Genomic DNA, 10589 nt, shown 5'->3' on the forward strand with positions numbered 1-10589 from the left:
ATTTATATGTTTGCATATATTGATATTATTTTTATTTTTTAGATGTTTGTGACATAAATTGATATTTTTTAATTTTTACGTAGAATTTATTTTAATTTTTATTATTTTTTAGAATAATGTGTTTTGCATTGATCGAAAAAAATTTATATTCTATAATGCAATTCAATCGATAACAATTCTAATCGATTAAATTTTGAAAAAATTCATATTACAATATAAAATTCAATTGATTGTGTTATATCTCCAATCAATTAAATTTTAAAAAAAATTGTGATATTTAATTAATTGTGTTGTAATTAATTAGGCATTTACAGAAATAACTGATCAAAAAAATCATTGATAAAACCGAAAACTCAGTGTGAACAGAGGCCGCGAACGGTGTCCTTCTTCAATGACTAGAAGTATTTAAAGATTTTTAAAGACCAAGATACGAAATAACGTGGACAAAGACTTTTCATCTTCAACTTCATTACTAAAGAGTTGGAGAAAATGCATAAACTTAATATATTTAAGTTTAAATATATGTATTACTTAAAATTATAAAAATTTATTCTATTTTAACTGACTAATGAGCATGCAAAAATAATATACTAAAATATTTTTTATAATTTTGCTAAAAAAACTTAATACTTAATAAATAAATATTGAAATATCTTTTCATGACATTTTACTAAATAATTTAATTTTAAATAATATAAAAATACAAATTAACATTTTGTTTTTTTTTAATTTCAGATATTACCTTTAAATAAGTAAATTAAACTTATCACTATTTAAAACATCGTTTTAAATTTAGTTTTAAAGTTTTTTGTTTATTAGATATGATTGGAATCTTTTTTATTTTTTTACTTTCAGTAAAAAATCTTATTTTTTAATTTAAAAAATAATAAATTTTTTATCTTTTATTTTTTGGATATTATCAGACTTTATTTTTTTAAATAAAAAAAATTAATTTTATAATTTAAAAATTAAAAAATAAAAAATTTAGTTTTTCAATATTTTAAATTCTTTTAAAAATATTTTTTGTTTTTTGAAAATTTATTTTTTCAATTTTTTTATTTATTGGATATGGTTGAAATTTTTTATTTTTCTATTTTTAGTATAAAATCTTATTTTTTAATTTAAAAATTAAAAAAGATCAATTTACAATTTTTTTGTATTCTGGATGTTGTTAGACTTTATTTTATTTTTTTAAATAAAAAATTTGATTTTATAATTTATAAAATAAAAAAATTAGTTTTTTATATTTTAAATTCTTTTAAAAATATTTTTTGTTTTTAAAAATTTAGTTTTTTAATTTTTTTATTTATTGAATATGGTTGAAATTTTTTATTTTTTAATTTTAGTAAAAAATATTATTTTTTAATTTAAAAAATTTAAAATTAATAAATTTACAATTTTTTGTTTTTTAGATATTGGTGAATTTTATTTTATTTTTTTGTTTAAATAAACAAATTTAATTTTATAATTTAAAAATTAAAAATTAAAAAATTTAATTTTTTATTAACATTTCAAATTCTTTTAAAATTTTTTATTTTTTTACTCATTGAAAAATGCTACACCCGAACCCTTAACTTTTTTTTTACTAGAACTCTTCACAAATTTAGAATAAATTTATTTTAAAAATTTAATTTTTTTAATTTTTTTATTTATTGGATATGGTTGAAATTGCTTTATTTTTCTATTTTTAGAAAAAAAAATTTTAATTTAAAAATTAAAAAATAATAAATTTATAATTTTTTATTTTTTTGAATATTATTAGACTTTATTTTATTTTTTTAAATAAAGAATTTAATTTTATAATATAAAAATTTAAAAATTTAAAAATTAATTTTTTAATATTTTAAATTCTTTTAAAAATATGTTTTTTAAACAAAAAAAATTAAAAAACTAAATTTGAAACTAATTTAACTTTTTGTTTTTTTTTTAATTTTTATGCATACTAAGTGTTTGATGAAATGTCTCACTTAGTTATAGAGTGGATTTTACATTCTTGGCTTGGATTGAGAAATTTGGCGACCTTGAGTCATTAATGTCCAAGTTGATTGATAATTTAGAGATATTAATTAATCTTGTTTTCACTAATGCTAATCTTTTACTAATTCAATTAGTAAGTTGGTTAGGACTTGTGGATTAAGATTAATTAAGTCTAATTGTCTTTTCTCAATTTGTAGAGGTTGATGAATTGGGTTTGCGTTTTATAATTATCATGTTATTGTTAGTGACAAGGATATTAATCCTACACCTTAAACTCTTGTCAAGATCTTTTAAAATTAATTCACTTTCTCTCCTCTAATTAATTGCCTTGATTCTTTTTAGTTTAAGCTACTTGCCATTTAATTTTTAATTGTGCTTTTACCTTCTTGCTATTTATATTTTTGTTAATTGCAAACAAACTCCCTTTTTTCATAGTCAATCATTAAGCACTATATTATAATTCTTAGGGAGACCGACCTAGGATTAAACTCCCGATTATTGATTTAAAATTTTGTGACACTTTTACTAAAATTTGAAGAGTATTAAATTCTAGTTTAGAGTTATAACGAATGTTGAGTTTTAAAATTGTGAATTTTCTAAATTGATTTTTAGCATTCATCATCGCTATATATTAGATATTAGATCATCTCCGATGCTAGTTTCAATTTCAATTTCATTTGGGACATTTGTAGGACCATTTGTCATAAATAGTAATTTGAAATTGAAAGTAAAACTTGTTCCTCCAACGTTTAGTTTTAATTCAATTAGAATTTTATATTTTTAATCATTATTATACGAGTGACAAAATTTTATTGGTTCTCTATTAAGGTGATTCTGTATTACTAAGGTGATACCGTATCACTAAGGAGATACTGATTTCATTTCATCAATTAACTCTAATGCAGATTTTAATTCTAAATCAATTCACTTCTTGAAAGTATAGTTCTAAAAATCGGATTGGACCGACCGGTCAAACCGAAAAACAAAAGGTTTGCGGTTCGTTCCAACAAGAGAAACCGTAATTTTAGAAATAATTTAGGAAACCTCGAACCGGCTGGAAACTGATTGGTCAGATCGAACTGGTACTGGCTGGTTTTTTTGAAACGATGCTGTTTGGAGTTAAAAAAGAAAATAGATTCCTTTCTCCCTTCCCCTTCTCCTCACATGTTCCTCTTAAGAGCTTTTTGGTTTTTCTCTCAAACTTACCCTAGCCATCTAACCTCCACTCCCGCCACAAGGAGTGAGGTATTACTGCCGTCCGTTGCGCTGTAATCGTGCTCCAAGTCTCCAACTCCTGTTCATTCTCACAGTCTCACCAATCGTAGCTTCTTCCTCGAAATCGACGCTCGCGTTTGGTTTTCGTCTGCTCAGCGCGCTTCTGCCATTGTCTGTCGTCGTGCTCGTCGCCTGATCACCATCGTCTGTTGCACTCAACAGCTCTTCCTCGTGCTCTGCTCAAACTACTTAGATTGAAGGTAATGGCTTCTCTGCTCAATACTCCACGCCACGCGCCTCTTCCACGTCACCAGAGCCTTTGGTCCTGAGAGTCTCGTGTTTGATTGTCACGAGGGAGGGCTATACACCAACGTCGCTGACGGCCGAATTCTAAAGTGAGAAGATGAAGTTGGTTGGACTGAGTTTGCTGTCACCTCTTCCAATAGGTACCAAAATGTGAACTTGTTTTTAAACTTGTGAACTTGATGTGAATTTGAGGGTTCATAACTAACAATCATGGTTCTAAAAATCGAATTGGACTGACCGGTCTGACTAAACCAGTGACTTTTGCGATTTGGTTCAACATAAAAAACCTGCCAAAATCAAAATAATTTTAAAACCGTTGAACCGGATGAGAACTGATTGGTCGGACCGAGCTAGGACCCAGCCAGTTTTGAAAAACGGGGTCGTTTTTTACCTTTTATTAGAAAATGAAATGGCCAGGTTCTCAACCCTCCCTCCAACCATTCCTCAGTCTTTCTCCCCAAAACACAACCCTAGGTTGCAATCCCCCCTACCGCCACAGGGAGCGAGCTTCAGCGCCGCCGTTCGTTGCTCTCAAGCACCACCGTATTTTCGTCCGATCGTCCGCGCTTCTTCCTCGTTCAGCAATCGGTGCGTCTTCCTCGAGCGCGCCGTCAGTCGCTGCCTCGCTGGTCTTCGTCTGCTCAGCCGCTCTTCTGCCGCCGTCTGTCGTGCTCAGCCACAACCGTTTTGGTCTGGTCGTCCTGGTCGAAGAATCCAACCCATCTCCTCGTTAACGAAGCGCAGCTTCTCCTCAAGCTCGTTGTCCGCCGTCTGCCCTTAGTTTGCCGAATCGCACTTCTGCCGTCCGTCGTCCTGCTCGTCACCTGGTCTCCGTCTCCGTCGTGCTTCTGCCCCTCTTCTCAGACTACTCAGAACGAAGGTAATGGCTTCGGTAATGGCTTCAATTATTTTTAAATGATCGTTATCTGTTCTTACATGGTTCTTAGTTCTCTGTTCTGCTGGTGCCTTTTAATTTGATGAGCTTCTATTTATTCATTATGATCGAATATTTGAAAAATAGGTGTTTATAATTGAATTATGGAATTATGGGTAGGGAGTTATGGAATTTGAAAATAGGTGTTTGAAATTGAATTATGATTTTTTTGCTGCTCACTATGGAATTTGAAAATAGCAAATAGGTGTTTGAAATTGCGGGTGCCTTTCTTGTTAGGAAGTTTGATTAGTAGCTTTGCTAGTAATAACAAACATGATCTCTAGGCCTCTAATATCTACATGCACCTTTTCTTCCTAGGTTTGTCCTGGTAGTGATAATCTCCACTCATCCCAAATCTTTACATGATAGGAACAAATAAGAGCAAGACTTACTGGAGAGTGCAAAAGATTGTCCATTTAGACCCTTCTAAGCTAAATGCGCATGAAGATTCTACCATGTATACAGACAATGAAATCTGTGATTTGGTGAAGGGATAAGTCCACGGGTGGACTCAACTTGTTATGAAATTGTTGTTATGAAATCCATGTGAAATTTTTTTGCAATAGATATCTATGTGAATTTGTGGTTCGTAATTTCCTTATGTGTTTTGTGTTTTGAAGATATTGTTGTTCGTCATACGTTGCAGGTGATTATGATTTTGTGTTTATGCTCTATTCAGTATTTTGTTGTGCTGCTGTTTTGTGGGTTGTGATTATTTTGTGTAGTGATGTGCTACTTTTTGTTTTGTGATTAATTGTGCTTAGCTATTTTTCTAGTGAAAGTTAAGTTGATATAGAAAGAAACTTCATTTTGACTAATGAATGATAAATTATTAAATTGTTAATAATTGATAAGATCAAAGCTTATATTAGATTTTGGTTGATGTAGTACTTTAAATTTGAAAGACATTTTGAAGTTTATATTAGATTATAATTATGTTTTAGGATGTTTATTTATAATTATTTTATTATAAAACGGTTTTTTCAGTTAGACCACAGTTGAACCGGCTAGACCAATAAACCAGTAAACCAGTGACTAAAGCAGTTTAATGACCGGTCCTGTTTTTAGAACCTTGCTAACAACTCAGCAGTGTTTTTTATTATAGGACAAAAGTTTCAACGCTACTAATATGCTAGTAAAATTATTACTTTTATTTTTTATTTTCTTCAAAGAACAAACATCAAAGTTTATTTATTTATTCGCTAAGAAATGTTTGAAATTTGAATGGATGAGTTTGTACATGTAGCAGAGAGAGATGGTGAATGCAATGGAGTGGCCGAAGCAGCAACAGCAGAATCAGAATCAGCAGAGGAATGTGATTGCTGGAGAGATCATGTATGTGAAGGTGATGACCGATGAGCAGTTAGAGACTCTGAGGAAGCAGATCGCTGTATATGCCACCATTTGTGAGAAGCTAATTGAGATGCACAAAACCCTCTCTGCTCAGCAAGACCTTGCTGGTAACTCACTTTTCATCAATTAATATAGCTTGTACATAATTGGTTATTGTTACAGTTTGATTTTGATTGGATGTTAATGTAACGTTTTTTTATTTTTCTTTTATACCATTTTAATGCAACTGTTTTTAAGGAGCTTGATCGTGTAACTGTTAGGAAGTTGCACTTATTTAGGAGTAGTAAATACTGAGAATCATAAATCAGGTACAATCCTTTGGAAGTTTGTTATGGCTAATTATTTATTGCCATTCAGTTGGAGTATAGGAAAATTTAGTCATAAATTAGTTTTAGTTATTGGCTTCTGTTAAAATTTCAGTTAGTTAGTTATGTAGTTGGTTTTCGGTGGTTAGTTATCATGGGGTGTTCCCTCGGTCCAATAATTACTGTCATGTTTATAAAATTGGTGCATTTCATAACTGTCATATTACTTTATTGTTAAAATGTCAATTAGTGTATGGAACACCAATACTTAAAAAATTATTTGCTTAATGATAATGTGTTAGAATATCAAAGGTAAAAGATTGGAGAAGAAAGATGGAGTTGACAGGGAAACAGTTATGATGTGTTTGTTGAAGGAAATTTGGTTTTTTTTTGTCTTGTCAGGAATCAGGCTTGGAAGCATGTATTGTGATCCATTGATGGCCTCTTCTGGCCACAAAATAACTTCCCGGCAGCGGTGGACTCCGACATCTGTGCAGCTTCAGATTCTTGAGAGGATATTTGATCAGGGGACCGGAACTCCAAGCAAGGAGAAGATCAAGGAGATTACTGCTGAACTTAGTAAGCATGGTCAAATTTCTGAGACTAACGTCTACAACTGGTTTCAGAACCGACGTGCTAGATCGAAAAGAAAGCAGCAGAATGTGGCAGCTAGCAATAACACTAACACCAACACTGAATCAGAAGTAGAGACTGAGGTTGATTCCAAGGATAAGAAGACTAAACCAGAGGAGTTTCAGTCGCAGCAGAGTCTCGCTAATGTGGCTGCTCAGAATGTCTGCTTCCATAACCCTGACTTGCCTTACTTGAATCCGGAATCCAATAAATCAGATTCCATTTTCCCATCAGATGGTAGCCTAACATCTACAAGCAACTTTGATCATATGCCTGTTTTCAATGGGATGATAGCAAATTCAAGTATGTTACTTGTTCTGCTTTTCGCCTTTACAAAATTTTTATAAGTCAATCATTTTAGTTTATATGAAAACCAAGATTAGCATTCTCTAATATTTATGGCTCGTTAGGAATACCCAGAGATCTATTATTCAATTAACTTAGTCATGACACATTAAAAAGATGTAGTAAATATTTGAGAAATATGGAATGCAATTCCTCAAGAACCCTAACTACTAGTGCAAATTAATTTTGGTATTGAGCATCAATTTTTCGCCTCTCCTTTTCATGAATTCCATCATCATGTTTAGTGCTTATTGTGCTTTATATTTGAAGCTCTCAAGTCACAAAATGTTTAACTCAAAAATCCTATTCAATACTTTGTAAAGTCATGCATTAAGTTTGCATACACGTTCTCTGGTAATTGACGCATCTCTTCTCGTGTGTTTGAATTATTGAGCTATACTTAATTTATAAATGAAGCTTTGGCGTTGTAAAAATTATGGGGTTCAGCAAAGGGTTATACTTAAATGAGTTTCTTTATGTTTATATTCATTTTTGCAGGGAGTGATTACCTTGCTGGGAAAATGGAAGCACCTGATAGTTACAATATATACCATGAAGGAGGAGATTACAACATTACAGGTTGACACATTGAGATTCAGTGTTAACTTGTGCCAACTGTGATTAGCTTGTAAAGAAACAAGGGTGTGGTTTATTGAGCTTGTATTAATGGGAAAGCACATTTGAACCAATCCAAAAAGTGGGAACTTATATGAACTTTACATATATAGCAATCTTTTATGATAGTAACTCAACATTTTTAATTTTGAGAATGCAATGTAAATGCTGACTTCATGTAAAATTGGTATTTTATAGGCATCTATTACCTAAGGACTTCTCTTGGTTGGTCTTTACTATTGTATAGAATTAAGTTTTATCTACACATGTAGATAGACACTTGTCGAATGGGCTGCGCTGGATGGCCCATGACCTGCAACCGTGATGTTTGCGGCAATATCTCAAAAGTGACACCGCAGGAAACCAACTCTAGCAGGGTCAGTGCTTTGTTGGAAGGTTAGGGTGTTAAGTACGGGTAGTTAGTATTTAATAGTAGTTGTTTAATTAGAAGGGTTTGTTGTGATATGCATGGATGAATGCTCATTTAATAAATTATGACTTCCTTTATAATTCAGGCAGCTAACTTTTTCAATATAGAAGTTAAGTTTATCAAGACATTAATATAGAAGTTAAGTTTATCAAGATTAACTAGAAGTTAAGTGGTGGCGCCTGATTTAATGCTCCTTGGAGCTTTGGAGTATTAAAACTCCTTTTAAAAGAGTTAAACAAAAGTTAACATTTATATCTATTTTTTGTCATTTTTATTTAAAACTTGTTTGGATTAAGACTATTATTTTAATTTGGGCCATTTTAAGCCCGTTATATTTTTGGATTAATATTATTCATATTAAATTATTATAATATTATTATAAAAGATTTAAAAAATTAAAAAGTCAAATATATTTTTTTATATGAATTTTAAAATTTTAAAATATTTTTTAAGATTAAAGTTATTTAATTTGAATTAAGAATTTAATTTAATTTTAGAAAGAACAAAACTAAAAAAATTATATTTAACTTTAAAAAGATAAAATTATCTTTTTAAAGATTAATTTAAAAATTATAAAATATTTATTTAAATAGTAATAAAAAGGCAAAATTATCATTTTGATATTGATTAAATGCATCAAAAAACTTGAGATAACAATAAAAATTATTTTAGAATTAAATTTGTTTAAATGAATTAAAAAATAATTTTAAATTTTAATTTATCAAATATTTTTATAGATAATTTTATAAAGACAAAAATATCCTTATAAAAATTAAGGACCGACTTACAAGGGAACAACCAATCCAACAATAAATTATATAACTTTTATCTAATTCTAATTTCACTTCAATTATCATTCATTTTTTTTATTCATATTTTTTCGTAGTAAATTTTTTTCTTTTATTTAAAAATATAATTCTAATTTGGATTGATATCATTTAATAAATTTTTAATGTTAAAATTTAAATTTGATTTTAAAAGACTAAAATGTACTTTTATATAATTTTAAATGATAAAATACTCTTTAAATAATTAAAGTTGTTTTATTAAATTAAAAAATAAAAATTTGAATTTGAATCTTTTTTTTCTTTAGTAACTAAAAGAAACAATACAGGAATATGAATTTGAATTTAATTAATAGAACTAAATATATTATTTAGTATTAAGTTTAAATATTAAAATGTTCTTTTAAGATTAGATTACTTAAACGAGTTAGAAAGTAAAATTTTAAATTTTAATTTAAAACACTAAAATAGGAATAAAAATAGAAGACCAGACCAATTAAAATAGGAGAACAACAGAAGAGTACAACAACATCACCACTCATATTATAAGGTAAAATAAATATAAAGAGTTTTTTAATTTAAAGCAGAAGAGGTAAAATAAATATAAAGAAAATAATAAAAATTTTAACTGCGAAAAACTAATTTAAAAATATTTAAAAATAAAAATATATGGAGTATTGATTTACTAAATAATTAACAACTTTATAGACTGTCGATTCACCAAACTATTAGAGAGTATTGTAAACATAGTCATATTAAAAACAATACGAGTATATTAATTTTTTAATTTATAATTAACGGTTTTAAATAGTTACTTTTTTAAAACCGAATAAATATAATTAATCATATAAGTATAATAATATGAATACATTTATTTTTATCAAATTAAATTAAGTTATTAATTAAATTATATTTATTTAAATTTTAATTTAAAAGTTTTATAATTAAAAATTTAAAATTATGTAAATAAAATTAGATTAATTAAAAATAAAATATACCAGTACGATTTAGATTGTACTGTAATAAATTTATGAAATTCTAAAACAAAATAAATCTTAAAAGATAAAAATAAAAAAATTAAAACTAATAAAACACTAAAATTAAAAAAAATATTACTTAATAAATAAATATGAGAGATTAATATTTATGATTATTTTATATTTTTATTTAAAAGCATAAGTTTAAGTTAGTGTTATTTTTAAAATTAATTTTTTTTAAAAAAATATAATTTTTTAGCATTAATTGTTTAATGATGTTATCAAGGTACAATAAAAGCTCCATTAATTACCCTTTAAAATACTGTGCCAATGCATATTATAACACTAATAATGTAAAGGAGTTTCAAAACTCCAAACAATACAGGAGTATTGTAACATCCACCCTTATAGTGGAATTCCTACATGGCGTTTCTCATATTGCTCTGGGTTTGTCCGCCACAGTTCAGTGATATTTTAAATTTTGAATTCAAAATAAATTTGGAGAAAAAATTCATTCCCATTATTTATGTTCTCTCTCTATTAGCTGTCTCCCCTTTTCTCTCTTCATACTCTTCTTTAATCTTTTTTCTTCTTCTTCAATACCTCCTCTTTTTTCACTTCATCTTTTCCGTTCACTTCAATTCCTCTTCTTATTCTTCTTATGGTTCTAATCTAAGTTGAAAGTGGATATTATAGAGTTTGTGATAGAGCGGA

The 10589-nt window shown here is 28.3% G+C and overlaps 1 protein-coding gene across 2 annotated transcripts; it reads left to right on the plus strand.

Annotated features, from left to right (window-relative positions):
* The first annotated feature begins 3928 nt into the window (after nt 1–3928).
* LOC130956137 (WUSCHEL-related homeobox 13-like) lies at nt 3929–7801 on the plus strand. Of its 2 annotated transcripts, none has more exons than XM_057883176.1 (4): nt 3929–4378; nt 5679–5892; nt 6493–7026; nt 7567–7801. In XM_057883176.1, exons 2-4 carry the CDS (start codon nt 5688–5690, stop codon nt 7650–7652), a joined length of 825 nt encoding a protein of 274 aa, XP_057739159.1. In that variant the 5' UTR covers nt 3929–4378; nt 5679–5687; the 3' UTR covers nt 7653–7801. The 2 variants fall into 2 exon arrangements, with proteins under 2 accessions (XP_057739159.1, XP_057739158.1); XM_057883175.1 differs by having other exon boundaries at nt 5682–5892.
* The last annotated feature ends 2788 nt before the right edge of the window (nt 7802–10589 follow it).

This window comes from Arachis stenosperma, chromosome 10 (assembly GCF_014773155.1).
Source record: "Arachis stenosperma cultivar V10309 chromosome 10, arast.V10309.gnm1.PFL2, whole genome shotgun sequence".
NCBI classification, from domain to species: Eukaryota; Viridiplantae; Streptophyta; class Magnoliopsida; order Fabales; family Fabaceae; genus Arachis; species Arachis stenosperma.